The sequence below is a fragment of the Sphaerodactylus townsendi genome, linkage group LG03 (assembly GCF_021028975.2).
Source record: "Sphaerodactylus townsendi isolate TG3544 linkage group LG03, MPM_Stown_v2.3, whole genome shotgun sequence".
In the NCBI taxonomy this organism is placed as follows: domain Eukaryota; kingdom Metazoa; phylum Chordata; class Lepidosauria; order Squamata; family Sphaerodactylidae; genus Sphaerodactylus; species Sphaerodactylus townsendi.
In genome coordinates, this window is record NC_059427.1 from 47,605,419 (window position 1) to 47,632,943 (window position 27,525).

Below are 27,525 nucleotides of genomic sequence, written 5' to 3' on the forward strand. Positions count from 1 at the left end.
TTTCCATTTTATAATGGATCTTTGAATTTCAGGTGGGATTTGAGGTGGTTGTGGCCATATACAAGCCTTTCTGATTTTGCTGTGGTGAATAGAACACTTCAGAAAATAGTAGAGGGAACTGTTGAAGGGTCCCCAAGTAGCAGGGATGGGTTATTAAGCAGTGCAGGATCCTGTGGTTGGACTCTGTAGAAATACTGCATTTGCAAGTGTACCTCTATTGTATGCTAGAAGAAGATGAAGAATTGGATTCATACCCCACTTTTCTCTACCACAAGGAGACTCAAAGTCACTTACAACTCCTGCCCTTCCCCTCCCCACAGCAGACATCTTCTGTGGTAGGTGGGGCTGAGAGAGTTTCTGAGAGAATGATGACAGGCCCAAGGTCACCCAGCAGGCTTCATGTATAGAAGTGGGGAAGCAAACCTGACACACCAGATAAGAATCTGCTGCTCATATGGAGGAATGGTGAATCGAACCCAGTTCTTCAAATTAGAGTCCACCAATCTTAGACACTACACTATGCTGGCTCTATAGGAGTTATAGTTTTTTAGGAGCTAGTGGGACATGACATATATAATTGTCTTGTGGAACTAGAAGTTTCCATGAGACCTGAAGGCTTTTCATTTTAAACAAGCTTAAATGGAAGATGGCTGTGAACCAAGTTATACATGATTCAGGATTCTACTATTGGCCATGTGAAGTGGCATACTCAAAAAACCAAAATGTCTCAAAACTGCAAGCCATTCTATTGTCAACAATTTGGAGTTTCTCCTTTAGTGAGACCAACATGGCAGCAAAGGTGTCAGGCACACAATGAAATTGTTTAGAGGAAATAAAACTGTTGTTTCTGCTGGGTACCAAATCAAAGTTCCAAAAGGCTGAAGGGAGCTGGGTGTAGGGAAAAAGTGGCAATAGAATGCACAGCTGTAAGGGCACAGGCACAATTAAAATCTGGTTTAAGAAGCTCAGGACAGTTGTGATGAAGAAAAGACATTCAGGAATTGTGGTTTAGCCATGGCTGATGCAGACATACACACTGCCTTTTAAGACAAAATTACACCCTTTTAAAACCACTGCTTTTTTCTTGTGCATTTGAGTTCTGCCTCAATATTTATACTTGAACAAAGAAGTCAAGATGCTAAAGAGTTGTCCGAGATGCTGAAGAGGAATGGGCTGCATTACTGCTACCTGAATACAACTATCCTATACTCTATTGTGCTAGAAGATAATTATAAGACAATTGTGGATGTTGTGTCCCTCTAGCTCCTAACAAACTTTGACCCCCACCCACATGTCACTACACACCACATTTGCATGTACAGTATTTCTACAGAATCTAACCACAGGAATCTGAGAAAGTGAGCTCTGACTCAGGAAATCTTGCTTCAATAAACTTTTTTAGTCATTCAGGTGCCAGTGGGCTCTCTACAGACAACCACAGCTGGCCATCTGGAACTTTCTGTATCATTTGAGTCTGGCTTTGGGTTTTTTGCAGTGTAGGACAGATGTTGACCTACTGATCATTTCACAAAGAGAGTATGGCAGGCAGAGAACAATAGTCATGTTCCTCTCTCGGGCAGGTGTTTTGAGATAAATACTTTACTTCAAAGAACATAGAACTGATATGTAGTATGTTTTTGATACTGACATTGGTATGTCTTTGGTGCCTCCATCTTCCATCTAATTTAAAAAGAAGGGTGGGGGGAATCCAATCTATTTTCATAGTGATCAAGCATTTAGATTCCTTCATGAATTCTTTAGGTTTGTTGGGAAGGGGGCAAGGTCTTTTTTGTAAAGGAAAAAACTGTTAATGCAATCAACTTCATTATAATTTAGAACAGCACAATGCATCCACCCCAAATTAGTAGTTTCCAGATATATCCATTTTCTGAAGAATTTCCAAAACTCTCACAATTATCTTCATGGAGAATGTAGTATGAAGGGATTCTAATTGCAACTCCAACTCTGTTACTAATTAAGCCTATCAAAAGACGACTGTGGTGTTTTTTCCCTCCTAATAACAAATTACAGAGTAAAATTATCCTGCATGTGCTTTGGTTTTTGATTTGCTCCCTTTAGCTCTCTGTTCAAGACAGTTGAACCCAAAGCAAGAGAGCTGGTTCAAATATAAAGATGTTACTGTTTCTGTATTGCAGTGCTGTGAGTCATGACCCACTATTTGAAGTTTTATGCTTTTTGTCATAGGATGGATACACAGGTTGTGAACCTCTGTATGGAGGCCCTGCTCCATAAGGCAATCATTGGGATATAGTGAGTCTTTTGTGTGCCAGTATCTTGAGTGGTATTCTGCAATGTCCAAACACCAAAAAAAGTAGCCTAAATAAGTCCTTGGTGGCATAGCTTGAACTGCAAGGTCAGACTCTGCACATATAATCATGTTCTAATAACCATCATAGAGTGTGCCACTAGTCCTAAACCTATAAACATAGAGACTGCTTATTTTTTCCTAATATTAACAAACATGAGTGGAGAATTCATGTCATTTCTCATGATGCTTAAGGTGACTTACAAGCTCCTTTCCGTTCATTTTCCCACAACAGACACCTTGTGAGGTAGGCGGAGTTTAGAGTGTTCCAAAGAACTGTGACTAGCCCAAGGTCACCCAGCAGGAATGTAGGAGTGCGGAAACATTCTGGTTCACCAGATAAGCCTCTGCCACTCAGGTGGAGGAGTGGGGAATCAAACCCGGTTCTCCAGATTAGAATCCACCAGCACTTAACCACTACACCATGCTGTTGTTAAAAACTGTTGTGATTTTAAAATGCATAAATGTTAAAATTAACACTGTGAAAAACTTTTGTCATAATTGACATTTGTAAGCATTTGGAGAATAATCAGGAATTTTTAGGAAAATGAAATTGCGAGTTTACTGTTATATCCTTTTTAAAAAAACCTTGAGCTTACAAATTTTATTGTTAATAAGATGTGTTAATAAGAAGTGTTAATAAGAAGTGTTAATAAGATGATCATGACTAGCTGACAATGAGAGTATGACACTTTTAGATCCTGCTATATGCTGTAATTGAATAGCCTGTTTTAAAAGACATATTAAGAAATAAACTACAATCATCAAATATATTAAGACTAAAAAGTTTTTCCCCCTAGCCTTTCTCATAGCAAAATCATTTAAAAGCTCGTCAAAATTTGTTTGTCCAAATTTGTCACTTGCAATGCACAGAATGACCAGTGCGGACAACCTCTCTTGAGACATTGTGACCCATAATTCATTATTAATTCTTTTGAGTTTTGAAAAAGATCTGAGCAGTTAGTGATCATTAAGCTAAGAAATGGCACAAGATTGCTTCCACATTGGGGAAGGTCATCTGAATTTTTCCTTATATATAATTTGACTAGCAGGGTGCCCGCGCTTTGCTATGGGGAATTGAGAAAAGCAGAACGCAGAAATGCAAATACCCCACCCATAAGAAATGCAAAGAACTCCACCCGTAAGACGGTTGTGGCCAGTAATATCTTGGAGTGTCCTACTTAGGGCCTCGATACCTCCTGTGTGAGCCATGGTGCAGTCATGGTGCTGGAGTCCCGGTTTGAGGCTTCCTGTCCTGTGGTAGACCTGTCCGGGCACTTTGAATGTTGGCATGAAATTACTCTCTTTCACTTGTCTGTTGTCCTGAGGGTGACATTCAGCATGCTCCCGCACAGGCTGCGTGTGAATTTCAGAGTGACAGTGCGCATGCTTCAGCACAGCCTATGTGTTGAGGAGTGCTGTGTTAGAAGGCAGGTGGCGCAGCAGTGGAGTATGTTCTCCCTTTAGCAGTTTCAGCAGAAGGAACAGGTTCCTACGTGCTGAGGAGCGTGGTGTTAGACAGGGCCCCTGTGAATCGCTACGTGTTGGTGATCACAGCGTCTGCATGAATTTGTTGAGTCCCCCTGTAGCGGTTGCAGCAGAAGGAACAGGTTGCTGTTGGATAACAGGGCACCTGTGGTTTGCTACGTGTTGGTGAGAGCGGTGTCTCTGTGAATGTCAGGGTGATTGTCAGTATAGTTCTGTACAGTGTGTTTGTGAACTGAGGGGTGACATGTAGCTTGTTTCCTCGCAGTGTGCCTGTGGAGTGGCGGGGTGGGTTTTGCATATTTTGCAGCAGCTTTCTGGCGCTGTCTGTGTGTAATGCAATGTGTAGGTTGCTTTGTGTATTTAATTCATCGCACCAGTGGATCAAGCATGCCTGTTGTTTGGTGGGCAGTACCACAGCTGATCGATGGGGATAGTGGAGTTAGAGCAGCAACGTGGCCATCACTGAAAAGTCCTGTGACAGGAAGCTGTAGATGTAAATGCGGAGTACCAATCACTGTTAGAGTGAGTGACTCATCAGAGGAACTGGGAAGCCAGCTGAAGTGCCTTGGTGCTCAACTAACACACACGGAATGTTCAGGCAGATAGGCAGAGATGAATAGGAAAAACAGTAAATAGCTAATATCTCCAGTTGGATTCAATATTTTTGAAAATCCTTTCTTATTGAGTGCCTCGGGCACATGAGAAGCCAGCATGCCAAATTTCAAGTGCGTAGGTTCAGCGGTTTTTGAATTCCGTTGGCAAGTGAGTCAGTGAGTGGAATTCACTTATCTTCTATATATATAAAAATCTAACAGTGTGTTTGTTCCTGATGGTCTCCCTCTGAAGCTGCTGGACGGATCGCCCCCAAATTTTCACAGGACATCCCTCCCTGTTGCGGGCAGGTAATCAGACCTTCAAACCACTGAAAGTCCATACCTGAGCCAGGTAAAATGTCTTTTTCTTGGCGCACCAGGCTGTGAAGCTGTTTGTGTTTAACTGTCACCCTTAGAATGTTCGTGCAGCATGTCTGTCTGTGGCCTGAGGGCTTGGGATGAGGGCTCAGAATGTTCGCGCAGATGGGCAGAGATGAGCAGTGGAAACAGTAAATAGGAAAATAGGTAAAATAGGTAAATAGGTAAAACAGTAAATAGGTAATACTCAGGTGAGAATGCTGCTAGAACACGGCCATACAGCCCGGAAACCACACAGCACCCAATAGGTAATACTGTCAGGTAATACGAGTGGAAATGAAACACATACACACTTTGCCGTGTGAACGTCAGGTGGGGTTCCCCCCCCACACGCAGGTAACTTTCACTCTCTGTGCCTCACCCACTGCTACCACACAACACACATCCAGCTCATCCTCACACACCTCACTCTGCCCTCCCTCACATCCAACCACCACTTACCCACTTCCTCACCCATATTCGCCACAGCTCTCTTTTACTAAAAGCGAGCTGGAGTTTGCCTTTTTCTTCTAAGAAAATCCATGGGGTGGGGGCGAACCAACACTACCGACTCTGCTTCTTTTGCACATGGCCCTTTAAGAACCCAGAGAGCTGGCCTCGATCTGAGCGCCTCACCACCCTGCCTCTGCTGCCTGACTGGGATAGCCTGCTTGCCCCGTTCTGCCTTATCCACGCCAGAACTGTGCGTGTCAACCAGCCTCATGGACAATGGGATTCACATTCTGGACAGTTCCATTGTGGAATGGGAAGGATTACCTTATACTAAAAAAACAAGACAGCACCATATAACAATGTGCATTGGAAAGGGAAAGAGGGATTCCATTTGACCACCCCAAAAGGCTATGCTGGGGATCATTGAACCTGCATGGACATCTGTGTGGGTTGCGGACTGTGATGAGAAGGACAATTGCCACAGCAACGCATGGCCGGGCCCGCTAGTAAGTAAGTAAGTAAGTAAGTAGGTAGGTAGGTAGGTAGGTAGGTAGGTAGGTAGGTAGGTAGGTAGGTAGGTAGGTAGGTAGGTAGGTAGGTAGGTAGGTAGGTAGGTAGGTAGGTAGGTAGGTAGGTAGGTAGGTAGGTAGGTAGGTAGGTAGGTAGGTAGGTAGGTAGGTAGGTAGATAGATAGATGATAGATGATAGATGATAGATGATAGATAGATAGATAGATAGATAGATAGATAGATAGATAGATAGATAGATAGATAGATAGATAGATAGATAGATAGATAGATAGATAGATAGATAGATAACGGTCTGAATGAAATGGAGAGTGCTCTTCTGTAGGCCTATGGCTTTGTCTCATGTAAAAGTGAGAGTGCAAAAGTTCATCGGTAAACTTCATGTCAATATCTTCTGGGAGTACTTTCATCAACAGTTCAACACCTTGCTTAATTTCTTGCTGACAACAATTTCTTAATTGCTGTCAGATTAGCAAGAAAGGAAAACATTTGTTTAATATCACTGTGCTTTTCTTCTTAAGATGGCTTCAAGTGCTTCTAGTATAGGAATGAAGGGTTTAATCCTGAACTATTCTCTTGAAGAAAGTTCACCTAAGCAGCGGAACCAGGCGCACTTCCATCATTTCCTTTGCTGTTTCCTTCTCTTTGTCTCCTTGTGACAGTTTTGTAGTTAACATTTGGCAAGGTCACTTTTGCTTAATGCTCATGCACCTCAAAATCTTCCCTAATTTTGTTTAAAAGTCTTGAAGTGAACTGTACAAACTTGCACTAATACTCAATAAAAGTTCTGATTTATGAATGGTTTTGCTGACCCTGTGAAAATGTCCAAAACTGTGTAATCAACACAAATTCCAGTTGTTCCAATTTCTGCAAAAGATTGTTCTCTTGAAACCTGGTTCCACCTTTCCCATTAACAACAGAGTACAATTGACTGAGGGCATCAGTGATACCACTGTAACTTTCCAAAACAGCTTCTGTAGCTTTTCCATGTGTTTTCCACCTAGTGTTTGACAAATATTTAGGTACTTTTTTTACTGAGGTTGTAAAATGATTTTAGAACTGCCCATCTCTTTGTGGAGGGTGAAAAGAAGGTACGAATTTCATTAATAATGCCAAAAAGCTTCTTCCCACCCCTTTTTTCATGGCCATGGCACATCCAAGATGGAACCAGTGACTGGTGTTGAATAAAGAATGCAGTTGGTTGGGGTGGGTTATCCGGGCTGTGGGGCCATGGTCCGGTGGATCTTGTTCCTAACGTTTCGCCAGCATCTGTGGCTGGCATCTTCAGAGGTGTATCACAGAGGGAAGTCTGTGAAGAATGCAATGTTTACAGTCTAAAGAAGACTGCGGGCACTTCTTGAAGGAGAGGCTTCCAAGAATGTGTTCATGAACATGATTAGCAGGCTTGGTTGTCAAACTTTAAATCCACACTTGCCACCTTGAGCTCCTGTACCCTTGTTGGCATAGGAGTCTCACTCATTTAAAGCCTCCCTTCTACTTAAGGTATTACTCAAATTAGAGATGGGACCTGGGATGAATCCTTTTGTGACAACCCCAGCTGTTATTTTAGAAGGCTATTCTGGTGGGTGGGTGGGTGTGGTTTGGTCATGAGTAAAGCCCCAATAGTTTGAGCTCAGGATGGCTATTGTTTGGTAACCCTGCAAGCATTCCTGTCCCACTCCCACCCCCTCACCCCTTTTTTGTGGAGTGTGTACATTTTGAACTTGGGCATCTTTTCTGTAGTTTAAACCCTGTGACTTTGATAGAGCAGAAACTGGGCAGGATAAACTTGGACACAGTGTTTGCCCTCCTCATCGAGCCCCAGACATGTGCCAGACAGGCCGTGGAGCTGCAGCTTTAAGCTCCTGCGCCCAGGTCTGTGGTGAGAGGGAGAGCGGGTAATGCTTTTCAACTGGCGGCTTGACATTGCTTTGAAAGGTACTAGAGGCCGTGCAGCGGGTTGCCGGAGGGGGGTGGGAGAGAGGCGAGAGCGTTAAAGCGATACTGCGGCGCCGTCTCCTTTTGCTCTCCGAAACGTTGCTGCAACTTGGGCGATTGTCGCCGCCCGTGTTCGCTGCTGTCCAACGCGCGCGGCTGGATTGAGCGTGGGAAAGATCCCCGGTTCGGATGCGCCACCGAGAAATCCCGACCCGCCGGGGACCGCGCTGAATTTCCGGGCCGGAGCAACAAAAGGCTCCGCCAAAAAGACGGGCTCGCCTCCCATGCGGGATGATGGCTGCTCTCGCAACGTGGTCTAAGTTGGACTACCGCTGGAAGTGGAGCCTCAGCCTTTGCCGTGTGGTGGGTTGGGCGCAGCCGGCGTGCGGATCCCTCGCTGCTCCTCCAGCTCGCCGCTGGTTTTAATGCTGGCGTTTAACGCTCGAGTTCTGCCTGGTGCCTGCGTGGTAGAGCTATTGCCGGATTTATTTATTTTTCAAGCGATCTGATGTATTCCGAATTCTTTTATCATTATTATTGGGACCATTCTGAGTCTTGAGAGCCCGGTCTGCGTCTGGTTATATTAACGTGGATTGCGTAGTAGAGCATTTGCTAGGTGCCACTCTAGGGGACTCAATAGGACTTTGTTCCCTTTAAGTGGAGGAGCGCCTCATTTGGGCAGCGTACGCCTGCCTGCTCTCTTGGGGGAGACGGCCTGAGAGCGACACTGCTGTAATGTGATTCCCGTGCCAGCCCAGGCAAAGGAGAGAACGGAGCGCCTCTTGCAAGTTGGCTGAATGCTTTGATAGAGAATTACAGACATGCTTTGTGGACTGAAAAAGGATTTGCAGTCAGATTTCGGTGAGTGAGACCGTCTCCAACAACCCCCCCCCCCCCCCCCGCTTAATTTCCTCGGATTTTTTTTTAATAACAAAGACAACTTGATTCTTTAAACTTTGGGTTTATAAAAATTAATAGTTTTAATGGAAGGGTAACAATTAATATTCTTAACAAAAGACCTTAATAGAAATCAGTTCAGATGTTGTGCTTTGGTACAGTGGGCAACTCTGGGTGTTCTCTTGCATATAATGAATTTGACTTTGTAACCTTGGAAACTATGCTTTTTTGTACTAAGCTCTCTTAGAAGTCATTTACAGCTTACATGTTTTACGGAGGCTTTGTATGTAGTTGGGTGTTTCCTGCTACTATAAAGCTGAGTTTTCACTGGAAGGAGAGAGCCTGGCGTATGTGTGTGAGTATAGTAAGTAAGCATGCTAAATATAGACAGATTGCCAATTCCGTATCTTGATTCAGAGTGCCGCTTGCAGTGATGATTTTTCATTCTTACCTCATGTAACACATTGCTGGCTCTCTGGTGCTAGAAAATTGCCTGTTTAATAAAGGCTGTCTCACACACTAAACATTAAGGTCAGGTACCTGTGTAGAGCTCGTATATACCTGTCAAATGGCTTTTGTGCATCCTTTTTACCATGTGTACTCATACACAAGCTGTAAAGTTTGTTGTAGCCCTGACAAATGGTACTCTCTTGTCGTGTACGTTCAAGGACTTCTTTTATTTCAGGCTTTTCAATTCCAGAAATAGGAGTTAATGGGCATTTTAAAAATGTTATGGGCTTGGAGCCTGAGCATATATCCCAGAAAACCTGATTGTAAAACGCTTGGAAGAAGAAGGTGGTTGACAATAAAATGCAGTTGCACTAAATTTTGCCAGTGTCTTCATTTTCTAGTGTACTGTGTGAAGGTTTTTCTTTTTCTGCTTTACATACTTCTGAGAACTTCTGCGCCAGGTGAAAGGGGTTTATTACAAATTCTGGAAGGGTGATTTATTTTCTGCCTGACTGATTGATCTAGTTGAATAAAAGGAACAAATATCTATGTTGCAAATGCTCTACCTCTGCTGCCCTCTGAAAGTTAGTTCATTAAAACAAAGTTTGTGCATATTTGCTCTACTTCATCCTGCTTGTATATTGCAAAAAGGGGTTAATGATTATTTGATCAGTTGCCCACTTTGGGAGGAAACCGCTTCCCTAGTAAGTTTGCTTGACTGTGTAGGTATAAATGAATTACTAGAGAAAGAAGGAACATGCCTTTTTATGTGTGAAAAAGTGGGCAGCATGGCTTTTGTAACACAACATGGGTTTGTAATACAATGTGGTCTTTCTCAGATAAGCCAGATACTGAGTCTGAAGGCTGTACAAAATATAAAGGAAGCTAGTTCTAAACTTCCACTCTGACAATTTCCAGAAATTTTTATGCCTCAAAATACATATTTTGTTGTTGTTGGAACACATTCAGGTGAATTCTGGCAGTCATGTTGAGATGTCTCCCAGTGTTAATCAACTTGTCTTTCATTTTGTAAACAACCAAACATTCAGTCTTGAATTGTTGGCCTTCACATCTTAATGACAACATCCACTGAATTTCAGACTTTTGCTGTAACTTGCAAGTATTTTTGTTGGCAATATCAAGCCTAATACAGATATCACTTTGTCTATTTTGCCAGTTGCCAACATGAATACTGGGAGCCAATTCTTGGTTTATTGTCTGCATAGATTTTTAAAAAACTTTTTCATATGTCCTCTAGTAAATTAGATCTATTTTATGCTGGCTGTTAAGGTATATATCACATACTGGGATTTGGGGAATTTGTTGTGAATTGCTTTGAATTCTAGTAAGATAAACAATAAACTAAATCACAGCAGTTTTATTATCCTGTTTGCTGACTAGTTTTACTCACGGCCTTGTTGTGAGGAGGAGAAAGGTAGAGCTTTGGTCTGTAGAGCCAGTAAATCCATTGCCACACCCACCATATCATCTTCTTGCCTTTGAACTGATAACTGAGGGCTGAATTTCATACTGGGAGTTAGGTTTGATTCTGAGGGCCTTCAGTTGCTGATCTGTATGTCAGAGCTTGAGAACTTATGTCGTGATCTGAGGTGACCTATCCTAGTAAATTATGAAAGATAGTGTGCTATGGTACCCTGGAACCATTGTCAGGCACACAGATGGAGATAGGAGTGTACGACACTGCCTGTTCTGAAAGTACAGAATGCCATCTATGTTTTATATTTCAGCTAAAGAAAATGATGTATCCTGAGCTTCAGGCAGGACCATCTATGACTCCCATTCTGATCCTGACCCTATGCCTGATTCACTAATGCAGGAAAATTAGGTGGTTGATGGTTGATTTCAGTTTTACATTTTTTAAAATATAAACAACAAGGAAAGAAAACTAGTATAGCAAGGGCATAGCCCCTGTTTTTACTTGCTATGCTGGTTTTTCTATTTTCAGTAAGTTTTTATCCAAGAAGAGCCTGCTATCCTCCACCTACTTCCTGAGACAATACAGTCCACCTCAGATCTCTGAATGTATGAACAAGACCTTACTAGATATATGAGTCATGTGATCTGTGGGGTACTCTAACATTCCACTCTGTCTTTGGATCAGTTGTCGCCAACTGATGATCTTATAACAGGCCAAAATGTGGATTTTTTCTTTGTTTAATTTTAATTTGAGGATTTCATTGACTAGTAATGACTGAAATGCTATAGGTTTGGAAATGCCACTTCCACAAGAAGTCTGTCTTCCCTTGTAGCCAAGTCTAAAACCTCCACACTTATGCCTTTTTAAAACCTTATTCATGACTTTTGCTGGATTTACCAAAATTGTTTTTTCTGATAGCTCCAGTTATAAATCAGGATTTTACGTCACTCTTCAAAATCTAAACAATTTGCTCTCCTTCTCCTTAAGTAGTTTATTCTGACTTTTGGGGGGGGTAAATTTACACTTCTTTTTAAAGAGTGCATAAAATGGAGCTCCATAAGATCTATTTATGCTTTGTGCATTTCAAGTGGATTCACACTTACGGGTAGGATTTATTTGGAATGTCATAAAGATGCCGTGTAAGTATTGAAAATGTGAATTTTAATCCTAGTTATTATGTGGCAATGGTCAATTGTGATTCTAGCAACCAAACTAGTTCTCTCATTTCCAAACTAAAATAAATTATTACTCTTGAGGTTCATATAGAAAGGGGCAATGTTATGTGAACACCATCATACAAGTTTATACTAGGAACAAAGAAATGATGGTTAATTCCTGATCGTTTTCACATATGTAATATAGAATAATAGTGCACTTTGCTGACTAGGGAGATAGTGATCTGGTGAGTGGGCAATATTTCTGAGGTTCCCATTTTCATGGATAGAGAGATTTAGACTTAAAGATTTAGGCTTCTCCCTGGGGTAATGAATTAGATACCATGGTTTCTATTGTTTTTCCTTCAGTGGATCATCTCAGGGTTTTTCATATCATCTCTTTCCCCTTATCTTATTCTTACAACTCTATGGCTCATTCTGCACATGCAGAATAATGCACTTTCAAACTGCTTTCAATGCTCTTTGAAGCTGTGCGGAATGGCAAAATCCACTTGCAAACAGTTGTGAAAGTGGTTTGAAAACTCATTATTTTGCGTGTGCAGAAGGGGCCTATGTTGTAGGTTAAGCTGAGGGAGAGTTGCCTAAGACTTGCCTAAAATACCTGGATTTGCTTGCATGGAAACAAATACCTGGATTTGCTTGCATGGAAACAAAAAGTTGGAAGAGACTCCAAGGGCCATCAAGCCCCCCTGCTATGCAGGAACACACAATCAGAGTACTCCTGACAGTTAACCATCCAACCTCTGTTTAAAAACCTTCAAAGAAGGAAATGCTCTTACCGTCAGGAATTTCATCCTAATGTTTAGGTGGAATCTCTTTTCCTGTATCTTGAATCCACTATTCTTTGTCCTAGTGTCTGGAGCAGCAGAAAACAAGCTTGCTCCCTCTTCAACATGACATCCCTATTTAAATGTGGCTATCATGTCACTCCTTAACCTTATTTTCTCCAAACTAAAGCTTTCTTGGCTGCCTCATCACATCTTTTCTCCAAACTAAAGCTTTCTTGGCTGCCTCATCACACTGCTGCCTCATCTCCTAAGACTCCCAGATTCCTTTCACATGTAGTGTTGTCAAGCCAGGTGTCCCCCAACCTATATCGGTACATTTCATTTTTTCTGCCTAAGTGTAGAATCTTACATTTATCTCTGTTGAAATTCATTTTGTTAGTTTTGACCCAGCTCTCTAACCTGTCTAGGTCATTTTGAATTCTGCTCCTGTCCTCTGAGGTGTTAGCTACTCCTCCTAATTTGGTATCATCTGCAAACTTGATTAGCATGCCCTCTATTGCATCATTCAAATCATTGATAAAAAATATTTTATCGCCCTGGGCCCAGTACAGGACCCTGTGGCACCCCTCTAGTCACTTCTCTCCAGGATGAATATGAGCCATTGGTGAGCACCCTTTGGGTTTGGCCGTTCAACCAATTACAAATCCATCTAACAGAAGCATTGTCTAGCCCACATTTTTTTGCTTGCTTGCTTGCAAAAATAGCATGGGACACCTTGTCAAAGGGCTTACTTAAATCAAAGTACTCAACATCCACAGCATTCCTTCATCTGCTAAGCTTGTCACTCAATCAAAAAGAGAGATAATATCACTCTGGCATAACTTGATTTTGAGAAAGCTTTGCTGACTTTTAGCGATCACAGCTTTGCTGATTTTTTGATCGAAACATTTATACCCCAGTGTCCCTTGTGGTTCAAGGTGACCTTATGGCTGTTTGAACATTGGATCTAGACTGACATTCTAACCATTAACTGCTCAGTTAGGTTATACACCTTCAGATACTGAGGGATCCCGCTATCCCCCCCCCCCCCCCCCCCCATGGCTTAAAGGGGTCATAAGACCTGGCAGTCTGTCTTCAGTAAACAATAACTCAGGCTGGTTCTGCATAGTGGTGGGAAAAATCTTCATGTGAAAGCAGTCTTATTGCTTATTAAAAACTCAGGATTGATTAATGTGTTGCAAAGCTCAAGTTGCAGACATGTGATCTTTACAGTGACTTGGGGGGTAGATGTGTGCCTGAAGTTCCCTGCTGAGAATTTAATTCCCAAGCATGCATGGTCCCAGTTTGGCTTGCTGGGGCAGGGTTAAGCCTCCTCCATACTATTTTCCTGAACCAAAATGACCCTGGGGAACCACTAGTCACTCCATTAACAGTCCCCATTAACTAGTCACCCCATTAACATGTAGCCATCAGTCTATATATATTTGCCCAGTGGGCGAAAAGTGGCTCCCTGAGGCATTTTACATAATGAAAACACTGCGTTGGAAAGGCCTAAAACCCTAAGTCGTATCATGGTCCAAATCTGAATTAGGAACACAAGCTTATTGATCTTCCAGCCTGGAATTTCTACAACACATCTGTTGAAATTCCACCTGGGGAGCACGTAGACTTTACATTGACCTTAGCTCACCTTTCTCCCTACCTTGCAGGGATAATGCATGTGTTATGCTGTGGGCTTGCTAAAATGCTATATAACTGTTGCAAATAAAATATTTAATAGCTCTGCCTGCAGCAACTGTTCTGTTTCCCCTTTAAGTCAGATCAAAGGTACAAGACTGGGGAACGCAACAAGTCATGCTTAGAATGAACAAATGTTGAGTGGAGACTCAAAACAGTTGGAGCTAGTTCCTCAGGGAGAGAGAAGTTCAGGACTAGGGGAAATGTACTTTTTGCATGATGGGGTAGTTAATTTGTTTCTGTTCCTTCTTACCTAAGAAGTGTTTTAAGAGTCCTTGTCTTTAGATCGCTTTCAAGTGTCTAATGTACCATCTACTAAGCCATTTTGTCTCTGATGGTTCTGTACAAAGGTCACTATCATTAACCCTGTTGACACTGCATAGAAGTAATATTTTGCCACTTATTAGTGAATGGTAAGAATCCTTGACAAAAGATGGTTCCATTAGTCATTCCTAATCCTTTGTGTCTTCCTTTTTGGGAAGAAGAGCGTACCTTTCAAGTGAGAAGGTATACTTTGTGAGTTAAATTCCACCAAGTTGTTTCTGACAAGGAGCATACCACCCATGGGGATAGGTCAAATGACCATGAGCGCACCAGCGGGGCGCAAAATCACCCCCCTCCTCCCCTGCACCGACCCGGGGATCATTTGACCCCCCCTGTTCCCGTGGGTGGTACGTGACACCGGTCCGAGCCACCCCCTTCCCTCCCCAGGCCCTTAGGGGTGGGGCTTGAAGGCGGGGACTCAGATGGACGCCATAATGGCACTCCACCTCCTGGGCTGCCCACCTCAATGCCCTGCCCTCCACAGGCCAACTGCTACCCTCTCCAGAGCCTGGGGAGGGCAGGGGCAGCCTGCAGGGTGGCTTGGACAGGCGCCACAGCAGCAGGCTGTCCCAGAAGCCAACCAGCTACCACGGTGCCCATCCAACCCCCCCTCGAGCCCCACCCTGAGCACAGGAAAGGGTGTGGGGTTGGGGGCTGGGAGGCGGGGGGGCATCCGGAGCAGGAGATGTCCCCGGGTGCCATTTCCCCCCAATATACCTCTGCTTCTGACTTGTGACAACTCTATGAGTTAATGACCTCCACAATGTTCTGTCATTAGCAGCCTTGTTCAGGTTCTGCAAAATGAAGACCATGGCTTCCTTGACTGGATCCATCCATCTCATGCCTGCTGCTTTTGACTTTTCTTAGCATTATTGCCTTTTCCAGCGACTCTTGTATTTTGGTCACACTATGAGAAGACGATAGCCTAAGTTTAGTCATTTTAGCTTCTATGGGCTGTTCAGGCTTTTTGATCTAGCATCCATTGATGTATCTTTTTGGTGAAAAATGGCATCTGTAAAACTCTCCTGCAACACCACATTTGAAAGGAATCTACTTTCTTCTGGTCATTGTCCTTCTCTGAGCATTGTCTCTTTGCCAGAACAGCTTTGGTGCTGATTTATATGCTGCTTGAATTGCCGGGGGGGGGGGGGGGGGGGTGTTCCCTGCTGGGAAGAAAAATGTGGTATGGGTATCTAAATAAATAAGTTTTATGATTCCATTTATCCTCGAATGAGCCATGAATAACTTTGTAGCTGAAACACAATTCTGATTTTTGCAATACTTTTATGAATCCTCAAGATTTACCACAACCTCTTTTTTTTTGTAGATATTAGCCGATATTTCTAGCAATTGTTTAAGTAAGCAATACAGTTTCCTGCTTCAGCTGTAAATGTGTACCACAGGGGCGTAACGAGGCAGCCCTGGGCAAACTGTAGCCCCGGGCAAAACCTGAGTTGGATGCCTCCCCCCACCCCCCCGGGCGGCCACTCCACCACGACCAAATTTTGTTTTGCACCAGGACGTTGGTGCCTGCAGGGAGTGCACTTTTAGACATATCAGCACCAAAATTTCAGGCCCCCCTGAACCAAACTGCACCAAACATTGGGGGTGCCATCATGACAGACTCCAGATGATACCCTGAAATTTTGGTGCTGATACATCCAAGAATGCCCTCCCTGCAAGAACATCCCGAAATTTGCCCAAGAATCTTTTTTCTGCATTGAGTTTTCTGCATTGCTGTCAATGGGGGTTTCAGGTTGGGGGGGGCACATTTCTGAAGGTACAGTCTGAAAACTTTCAGGGTCTCATCAGGAGACTGCCCTAATGATGCCCCCCAGGTTTGGTGCAGTTTGGTTCGGGGGGGGCCAAAGTTATGGACCCTCAAAACTGTAGCCCCCATCTCCTATTAGCTCCCATTGGAAACAATGGAGGATAGGGGCACCCCCTTTGGGAGTCCATAACTTTGGACTCCCTAAACCAAACTCCACCAAACTTGGGGGGTAGCATAAGGACAGTCTCCTGATGATACGCTGAAATTTTGGTGCCGCTAGCCTAAAAACTGCGCCCCCTGCAGGCCAGAAATGGAAAACCACTAAAATACCCCAAAACGAACCCAGCATTTTGATGCCCCCCACAAGGTGATGCCCTGGGCAGCTGCCCACCTTGCCCAGTGGGCATTACGCCAGTGGTGTACCACCACCACCACCACCCTCAGATTTTGATTCTGCAAAAGTGGGATAGGTGTGCATAGTTGCCTTTTAGATGGATTGGACCTCAAATGACTTCATGCCACCTTTGTATGCACATCCTCTTCGCGGCTTCTCTCACGCTATCTAGTAGTTCAGATTATGGAAGTCATTTCTTCACAGTGTAACAGAAAAACAGTGTACAAAACTCCAGTTAAGGAGGATGTCACACATCGATTGCCTTTGATCTCAATAAGGACTAGATGCTGCAGGGTAGATGAACTGCACAAAAGAAGCCCGCTTCTTTTTTTGTGCCAGTTTAGGTGAAGGAAGGTATAATGAGTAGCCAAAAGCAGAAACATATAGGTTTAATATAGTCAACATTATGAAAGAAATCACAAGCAAAAGATACTGTGCAGTCCTAAAATTGTGCTTTTGAGAATTCTTTCCATTCCCTTGAATTCAGGATCTAAAGTTCTTGGTTAAGAATGAACTTGCAGTGGCATGCATGTTAGCACAGTATTGCAAAAAAGCACAAATGGCCACAAATTTCCTATCCCAAAAATTTGGATCTGTAAAATATGATTTTCATGTTACTGTGGGAAGGGAAACCGTATGCAATTTTTAAAAAATTAAAACTTGGCAACTCTTTGTCACATATTGGAACAAAAGTAATCCATGGGAGAATGTCAGAGGGGAAATTCTGCTATATATAAATGTTGCTAGGGTTGCCAAGCTTCTGGGAAAAAATACAAACAAAAGGTCATGGGTGATTCCTAGAAAGAACTTTTGTCACTTCTCTTTTCCCCCAGAAGAGATGTCATAATGCCTCTACCCTCCATACCCCCATTTTCCTTCTGGTTGCCATGCTGTGTCTGCCAACCCTATGTGTTGCTTCTGTCTTAATCTATTTTTCAAAAAGGCATAGTGAAAGTCTGAGAGTCACAAGAATAGGATTAAAAAGAATCATGGGCCTCTGGGATCTTTGTAGTGCAGACCGGAGTATAATTATACCCTCTGTAATTTATTTACTTTAGTTATACCCCACATTTCTCCCCAGTGGGTGGGTGGGGGGCACAGTGGCATATATTGTTTCCATCTCCTCCATTTTCTCCTTGCCACTATTCTGTGAGAAAGGTTAGCCCAGGGGTAGGGAACCTGCGGCTCTCCAGATGTTCAGGAACTACAATTCCCATCAGCCCCTACCAGCATGGCCAATTGGCCATGCTGACAGAGGCTGATGGGAATTGTAGTTCCTGAACATCTGGAGAGCCGCAGGTTCCCTACCCCTGGGTTAGCCTGTGTGTTGCTGTCCCAAACTTCCATGGCAGGTTGGAAATGCAAACTTGGGTCTCCCACTTGGTTTAGGATTGCACTGTTAATCCAGTAGCACAGGTGGCAGTATTACTTTGGTCTCTTACTGTGTCAGGCATAGGGATGCCAAAAGCAAGGTGGAACCTGAAGTTCTTCTGGAAACAGCTGATCCCCAGCCTAGAGAGGTCAGTTCCCTTGGAGGAAATGGCAGTTTCAGAGGGTGCACACAATAGCATCGCATCTCCTCTGAGCTCCTTCCCTTCCTCAGACTCAAGCCAGAGTTGGCAACTTTAGTCTTCCACGTGGTCATTATCATCCCATTTATGTGGTTTCCCACTATATGTATCTCAATATAAGAGCAGGAATGAAATCTGAGTACATTCCAGACCAAGCAAGAATGGTGTTTTGGCAACTGGGTTATCACATGCCGTACCATTTCTAAGGAAGGTGTGTGTGTGTGTGTGTGTGTGTGTTTGTTTTTAATTTTATCTGTTACTAGTGTTGTTTTGTTAACTGATGTGTTGCTTACAATTAATAATAAAGTCATTGGCAATATTTGCGCTGAGGGCAATCCTTGACACCTGCTGTTCCCACTCTTACAGAACAGCATATAAGGGATGGTGATTGCCCAGGGCCAGAAGACTTGATTCTTAATCTCTCAGACTGAAGTGGAACTCCTTCCACTAAATGCAAGACCTTGTAAGAATTCTTTCATCTCTTTAAATGGAATGGAAAATCTTTCCCAAGTTACCTTCCCCCTCCTTTTTATTTGCTGTTTTTGAAATAAGCTTCTCTCACTGCTGGGGCACATGTGTACGCAAGAAAATGAGAGAATGCATGCGTGTGGGAGAGAATGATTTTATGTATATAATATATTTGTTCAAGGACTTGATAATTACATGCTTGGGAATGAAGGCTTTTAAAAAGTGTCTCTTCCAGCCATTTTCAGCTGGTGGTGCAGATAAAAATATCTCCCCAGATTTTTTTTAAAAAAGCAGAAATGTACAATTATGAGCCCACCCTTCACTCAATTCATCCTGGAAGAACTTGCTTCACAGGGTAATTCATTTTCTAGCATCAGTGGATGCCAACGTATTTGGCAGATGTGGGCCTTTAGAAAGAAAGAAGTGAAAATTGCTGTGTAGCAAATTGGCCCCCGCACCTGGGAACTATGAAAGGCTGGAATGTATTTTTTTTAAAAAAAATCACTGTTAATTTGCCTTGCATATTTTGGTAACTGAAATGGACTCGTGGCAGTGATTTTCCTTGTCAAGATATGAAGTGCTGAACACATTTAATCATGCCTTGCAACTGATATGCTACTTAACTTGCGAGTTCATGAAAAGATGCGGGCAAAGCAAACACCACCACCACCCCCAAACATCTGCCATTCCTGTCATAACAGGTAATCTGTCTCTTCTCACCTAGACCAATGAGAACTACAATCCTTGCCTTTTAATAAAACTTAGTCATTTTAGCCTAGAGAGAGAAGAAAACTCAGGGTACATTGAGATGAGTAAAAGTCTTCTCCAATTAGTCATAGGGCTTCCTGATAAGAAAAATTGCATGTTGCAGTTGTAACAAGTTTCCTTCGAACCTGTAAGCATGTGAAAACATAGGCTTGAATCCTGTCTACAATTGCTGTGTACGGAAGTGTTTCTTCTCTGTCCCTCCTCTCTTTCTGCAGCCTGAATTTCCCTCCAAAATCGTACTTCTGAGGTAATAGGAGAGCCCAAGGAACAGCCTGAGTGCCTATTTGAGAGAAGATTAAAGAAAATTTTTAATAGGGGAAATCTTTCCCTCTTGTGTGTGTGTTCATCACTAAGACTCAAGGAAGACGATAAAATTTAGAAAACAGTGCAATAAAAATAGTATAATGGAATAAACCATACAATGAATTCTGAAGTTATTCCTACTTTGCCACCGAATGGCCTGCTTTTGTGATCCAATTTTTTCTTTAGCTAGTTGCCATCACAGTGTGGCAATAGACTTCATATTGTTTATATTTTGCCAAAATAAATACTTGCAGGGTTGGGTTTTAGGTGCTGTACTGCCAAGCCAAACCTTCAAAGTCATCATTGAAAAGGGAACTATAAAATATATTTAGAGTATGTAAAGATTGAGTTGTCTCAATTAATGTGCTAATTGTTTGTCCACATGTCGAATAACCAGCATAGCTATATACTTTGCAAGAGGAAGGTTGCTTCCAGGAACAGTCCTAACCCTAGTTAACACCCTTCTAAGCCCATTGTCTTTTCTGGACTTAAGAGTATAACCTTCTTGGGATGGCACTGTTAAGACTTTTACAAGGTCGCCTAGCAATGCTAGGGGTTAGCTGTGCAAACTCCACTGAATTTTAGCTTCTTTTATTGTTATTGATTCCCAGCTCTAGCAGTGCTACTGATTTAATAGGCAATTAGATTTTAGTAGATTTATTTGACATCACACATTGTAACCCAGAGATGGTATAGGCAAAACTATTTTTAATGACTACACAGCCCTGCTGTGCCAGCTGCCATCTACAGGTTTGCCCTCTTCTCACTTGTGTCGAGTTGAATACATTTTTCACGTAGCTCCAAAGTCTGCTCTGTGTGGCCTGCATACAATCCTCTTTGAACTGCCCAAGGGTGGGCAAAAGATTAGCAGCCTAATGTTGTGAAGAGTTGCATTTATGCTACACTTAAAGCACGTAGAATTAAGTTAAGAATGAGGCGAAGGCCAAATTGAGCTGTGATGCAGACAAGATCCAGATTAGACTATAATAATGCATCATGTGCATGGGGCAGCCTTACAATACTTCAAAACTTCAGCTAGCCAAAATGTGGCCATAGTTTGTAAACAGTATTGTTATCCAGCTTGAGGAACATCCTTTTAACCAAATGGGTTTAAAAGGGTATGACTGTATAATACTTTACTATTGGATACATATGTGGTGGTGGGGAGTCATTTTATTGCTAATATGTCCCCTAGCCACTATGCTCATAGTATACCAGTTATGATCTAACTCCCTAGGATTCCTGTTCATTTCCAAGCCTAATTCAAATTGCTGTTTTTGTCCCAAATGGGTTGGAACCAGGGTACCGAAAGGACTTTGCTGCTGCCTTGAACACAAGCCTACCCAGACATTAAGGTACTCGGGATGAGTGAACTGTAAGAGGCTCATCAAAAATATGCGATAGTGCCTCTGGGTGGTGGCCCTGAGATTGTGAAATTCTATTACCTGTATGAGTTACAGCTAGTACCTTCTCTTTTTAGCTTCTAAAATCAGACTGTAAGAACTTCCCTATCACATCGACCATTTTTCTGTAACCTCAATGGCTGCAGGGTTGGACTAACTTGACTTCAATAGAATAACTGGGGTCTACATTTAGGGCAAAGGCTATGGCTCAGTGGTAGAGTATTCCTTGGGATGCAGAGGGTCCCAGGTTCAATCTTTGCCATCTGGAAGTTGATGATAATGCAAGGCTTCTGCCTGACTCCCTAGACAGCTGCTGCCTGTCAGACAGTACAGAGTTTACTGAGGAGATCAAGGATCTGGTCAGTACAAGGCAGTTTTGTGTACATTGATGTGTATATTGGTGGATGTTTGGCACAGACAATTATGTGGCAAAAAGTGGTACATGAACATTTTAAATAAATTAAACAGGGTTCAGTTTCCAGTAGCTAGCAAGGCAGCAAGTACCTGGAGTACAAGGAGGCCACTGGTAGGTAGGAGCCAGGGGATCAGGTAGGGGAAAGTATACTTTTGTATCTTCCATGTGTAACCAGCTGCAAAGACCTCAATGAAGTTTAGTCTAATGGTGCTTCTGGCACAGTCATTTTTTACTTTTGGCATGTCTTGATCTTTTGTTGACGTCCTATAGACATGGCTTCCCGTTGATACATATTGTTCAGATTCGCACCACAGGGCTGGACTGTTCTTAGCAGCGTGCGGCGTTATGGAGGATGTAGCTGCATATGGCTAGAAGTCTGAATGTTTGCTTTCATGCACTGGTACCATACCATCATGAAAACAGTTTTGCCAGTGTATTTTAGCTGGGTTCTGATTAGCCTGATAGATGGTCACATCAATATATAACCTCTTGTGCACAGGAAATTGTTAAAGATTCACATGCTTTGCACTTAAGCATTAGCAAAGGAGTCTCAAAGGTGCAGGCATTCTGATCAGCATATGGAAGGGGTCTTGTAAACTGAAGGGGATGAAGTTGGAATGGTTGAAAATAGGTGTGTGGGTGTGGGTGACGTTAAGTTGTGAAAGCCATAGATAACTTTTTTAAATTTCCTGGAAGAAATGCTGTTTTTGTCTCAGGGAAATCTGTGAGCTATCTGTTGTGTTATTGCCTGATGGTCATCGCATCTGCTGAGAGCATGATGTATAATGACACAATATTGGAGACTTATAGAGATAAATTAGATAGTAAAGCTCTGACTCTGACACTTTTAGAACTTTTTCATTTCCCTTTTCATTTCAGGACTTTGTTGGAATAAAGATCCAAATAGCAAATAGCAAATCAAATAGCAAAATATGTGTTTGAATATCCTCGAATTCAGAAGCCTTCCATGATGTGTTAGGGGCATATTTAGGGTAGGTTAAAAAAAAGTTTCAATAGGTGCTACTCCAATATTCCCAACTAAAGGAGTTGAACTCTACCTCTGTAACGCACCCAAGAATTTTAACATTGCTGCTAGGAGCCCACCAAATCCACTCCTTATAATTCTCAGTGTCTACTGCAGATACCTTGGATTAGTTTCAGATCTGTTGAAATTGTGTAGTGTGTGTGTGTTCCCCAGGTTTCTGTAGCCAAATAAAAGGAATTGAAATTGGCTATCCATGTGATTGTCCTCAAGACATTTCAGTAAATGAGATTGTATTGCTTAGTGAAATTAGAGGTTCCTGGGAAGTAGAGGGAGAGAAAATAGTTTTAGTTATTCTTTATTATCTCATAATGAACCTGTACCTATGGAAACCTGGTCACCCTGAGCTCCTTATGCATTGATCGTTGATGTTTCACTTTATCCTGCTTTTTTGCACTCAGTAGTGTGCCCTGCCAGCTGAGGGTTAACTAGGAATGAGTGGCTGTCTGTTCTGGGATTTAATGCAGATTAAAAGCATGAATGTACTCGGTGGTCAAGAATCTGATCCAAAGTGCATCATGGTGGGGTAATGTCTAAAATGCAGCATCCACCCTTTCTCCTTGTTTTGGAATTAACTATCACAATCAGTGCAAAGGCAAGATGGGTATCTTAGTTTTTGGAAATGAACAGGGTTAGTGCAACTACTGTTGTCTTATCAACAGGCATAAACAAACTCCATGCATGTTGGGTTTGACAGACTGCATCATACACAATGGTGGATGCAACGACAATTCAGGCTGTGGGTTTTTTCAAATGCCCCTCGTGGCACCTAGTGGATGTCTTACTCTACTGCTCTTTTCAAAGAGTGGTGTGGGGTTATTGTTGTCCTTCTGTTTGGCTGTACTGTACCTCCATCTTTCTCCCTACCCCTCCAGGCCCTGCAAAGTACATGCAGATGTGATACCTCCTTTTCTTCTGTAACTGCAGGGATATGATCAGTATTTCAACAGCTGTTGACAACATCTTTGTTTTTGCTGGGATGAAAGGTTCCCCCCAAAATCCATGGGCCATTGTGCAGGGGATGGTTTCCATGCTGAAATCTACATATGTTTCTATCGGTTCTGAAGTGCTAACATCTGTGGCTTGTCTTTTCATTCCCTAATAACTTTTTTTGCCTGGATGCATAATCCCACTCACATAAATCAGTATTTATTTCTTAAAATACTGCTACTTAACTGAACAGTAGTAGGAGAATCATCTTTAGGGGAATTAAGTATTCATATGATTTAAGAGAGACTGAGCAGAGCTTTGCATGTACAGTGAAAGGCTGTAAGAGCCCAAAGAGAAACCATTTGTGTGATGTGCTAGAACCTCCTTAGTCTTTCACTCCTATTCCTCCTAGACAAATTCTGCCTTTTGAAGTATTTCATGTTTATCACCTCTTGTATAGAGTTCTACCCACTCATTGCCAGTTCAGTCAAGCAGGTGGTAGCTATTGTAGACACTCAAAATATTTCTGGTTTTCTTAACACCTGTGCAGTAGATTTAAACAGGTTTTTTTAACCCCATCAGTTTGATCATTCTAAAAATTTTAAAGGCTCCAAAGAGTTTTAGAGGCTCCAAGGCAAAGACAGAGTTTTAAAGTCAGATTTGGAGGAAAGTTGGGCTATATATGATGTCATGATCACTTAGGGAAACTAAATCAACTACATCACAGATAGGCTGGAAGGTGAAAAGGCATGAGGTTAATCCAGACAGCAGTGCTGTCATCATCTCCACTGCTTTAAAATATTGGTACACTGAAACAACTGTTGAATCTGCGTAGGTGGGGGTATGGGACAGTCTGGGAAGAGGTGAATGATCGGTAGATGTAGGTACTAGACAAGGTCTGAGCCCAGAGATAGAAGGCAAAGAGAATTCAGGACCTTCCCAGATGTGTATTTTGATGCACATCTGTTATGCCTTTGCTGCAGGTGAGCTTGTTTACTGTTTATTGGAAGACAGTTTCACCACCATTTGGACTGGAATATTTTTATACAGGGCCGTGTCTGGATGTGATTGTTTTTCTCGCTAATACAGTTAATGCTGTTGCAGAAATCTATTAGAAATTATACTTCATGATTAGGATTTCAGCCCTCTTCAGCTATTTTTATTTCATTCATTCCCAAAATCTTTAATGGCATAAAGCTATAAAACATTTCTAGACTGCCTTTCCACCCAATTCTGGGCTCCCAAAGCAGCAAGTTTTAAAATAAAGCATTAAAAGATTCCAGACATTAAAAAGCATTTAAAATACAAATACACAGAGAGAGAGAGAGTATTTTGCCCTTATCCATTAGTAATGTTGGAACATGGTTGCTTGGAAAAAATTTCTGTAAGTGGCACTTTTCCAAGAAGATGTGCATGGGATTGGAATGACATGTCATTTCTTAATAATGTTATTAGTCCTATTTCATATCTGTAAGTGATCAGAATGGCTTATTATACAGCTTCTTCGCATGTGTGTGCCTAAGGGGTGCAAACACAGAAGATAGTGCCCAGGGCAAGTGCTGAAATTGAACCCCTGATCTTCTTGGTTCTTGAACTAGGGGTGTGTACATATTAGCAAGATGCTAAAGATGCTAAAATTTAGAAGGAGAGAGTTCTAGGACAGGGGCATTTTCTGCCTAGAGTTTCTTTGCCTTCATCAGTTCAACAAATATTTTTGCCTATTTTTGATCCCATCATATGTCTAATGTGGTAAGCTTTCCAAAATAGTATTCTGGAAATTTACTGCAAAGTCTGTCAAAACCACCTAAGTCCATCTTTGGTCATAATACTTCAGTCTTAAAATGCTGCCACCAGAGATCTTTACTGTTATTCAGTGAAGAAAAGAATTCTCCAAAGGTCATCCTCCTTCACGCCTGAAGCCAAACCCACCATACCCAGTTATTATCAACAAACTAACTGTCCATGGAAGACCACCTTGCAGGTTATAATCTAAATGTAATTGCAATGCATTATAAACAGAGGCCACAGAAGATCGATGGCCAGGAGAGTGAATTATTTAGCAGTACATACTCTACACAACAAAACCAGAGTGACCAAACAGCCTCATCTGAAATTCCCTCATATGTAGCCCCTACAGCATTCAACAGTTACAGCTGTCAGATTAAACAAATGTGGACAGATGGGAAGTGTCTGAGTGTATTATTATTTAGATATTTATATTCCTCTGCTCTCGCCAACAAGGATCCAAAGCAACTTACCACATCCTCTTCCTCCTCGTCTCTGGTTTATTCTCACAACAACCACCCTATGGTATAGTTTTGGCTAAGGTAGTGAGTGGCACAAGATCATCCAGTGAGCTTTCAGGGTATTGTGGAGATATGAAACTTGGTCTCCCAGATACTAATCTGGCACTATAACCACTACACCATGCTGTCATACATGTTATAATATATTGCAATGGTTCTCAACCTGGGGGTCGCGACCCCTTTGGGGGTCGAACGACCCTTTCACAGGGGTCGCCTAAGACCATCAGAAAACGGTCTTTTTATATTTTACATATGCCAATTTTATGGTTGGGGGTCACCACAACAAGAGGAACTGTATTAAAGGGTCGCGGCATTAGGAAGGTTGAGAACCACTGTGTATATTGTGTACTCTACATGTTACAGGATGTAAAATTGATAGACATTTCAAATCCATGAGAAAAAAATACGTTTTTTTTCTTTTTCCTCCCAGGAGAAAAGTGGAAATTTTGAGGAAAAGCGAAATATATTCAAAAGCTAAACGTATTTTGCCGCTTTAACAGCATTAAATGCATCATGCCTAACACAGTTGAATGATGGTTTTAAATTAGCATATTTATAAAATTTTAAAGTATAAATGCCTCCGATTTCTACAAGGAAATCAGCAAATGCATCCAATACCAAAAGCAGAGGTGAGCTGTGCCTGTAGCCACTACAGCAAGAACAGCTGAGCAATTGACAGCACAAGGGTCAACCCAGGAAATAGGTGGGCAAAGAGATAGGGCCAGGGCTCAGAGGGCACTCCTCCCAAATGCCAGAAGGCGCTTGAGGCCAGCTTGGCCTGCCCTGCCCACTTCAGACCCCCCTTTCTCACCAGCTGACCTTCCAAAGGACAATGCTAGGTGCATTAGTCCCTTGATTTACCCTCTCCAGGGCTTTCCTGGCCAGCTTAGCCCCTCTGTACATGCACGGGGCCTGTGGTATTGCAGACATTCAGGAATGGTACCCCCTTCAGGTGGCAACCAAGGTACATGCTCTGACTTGCTCCTCCTCAGATAAATTCTTGGTGTTCCTTTTGTGCTAACCCTCCCCTCCCCTTTGCATTTCTCCATTGATTTTTAGTTTTGAATAACATCAGACTGCTGTCTTTATTTTCAGTCCTGCCATGGCTTTCATACGCTTGTGTAGATCAGTTTATCTTGGCCATATTGGAACTGACACTGTCAAATTATTTTATGTATTTGTTGTGATGTGCATTTTCTGTGCCCACTTCTTCTTTGGCATAGAAAAAAACAACACTGCTGCTTAGGGTTTTTTTTTTTACAAACTAAGTGGATTATTGTCAATAGGGAATATTTATTAAAATAAGTCCTCCTATGAATGTGTGTCCTTGATCCCTTTCAGTCAGGCTTTAGTGGTACTGGTAGGTGATCTTCATAGCACAGTGACAAGGAGGATGCATCCCTGCTGCTTGTGTTTAAATCTTTTGGCAGTTTTTGACAAGGTGGACCATACCATGCAGAGCCCCTAGAAGAGAAGGTAGAGCAGACAGTATTAAAATGACCTAATAAATTGTACTTAAAGGGAGATAATGAGAGATGCAGAATGAGGTCCTCGAGCTTTGCAGTGTGGGGGACTGGTGCCTCAAGGTTTGATTCTTTTTTCCATGTTGCTCTAAAATCTGTGAGACCACTCAACAAGATCATCTGTGGACTTGGAACAGGATGTCATCTGTACGCTGATTATTCCCATTTTTATCACCTTTACTAGATTGATAAGAGTTGTT

General features: G+C 42.3%; 1 protein-coding gene across 5 annotated transcripts in view; it reads left to right on the forward strand.

The window, feature by feature from the left end:
- GRIP2 (glutamate receptor interacting protein 2) overlaps nt 1-27,525 on the forward strand; it is a 478,246-nt gene that overhangs the window by 325,317 nt on the left and 125,404 nt on the right. The window contains exon 1 of one of the 5 annotated variants that reach the window (XM_048488393.1): nt 7,735-8,543. The exons of the other annotated variants lie outside the window; for them this stretch is intronic. Coding sequence (XP_048344350.1) covers nt 8,504-8,543 — 40 coding nt within the window. The 5' untranslated portion in view covers nt 7,735-8,503. Of the gene's footprint in view, nt 1-7,734; nt 8,544-27,525 lie in introns of those variants that run through there. 5 annotated transcript variants of the gene reach the window in all.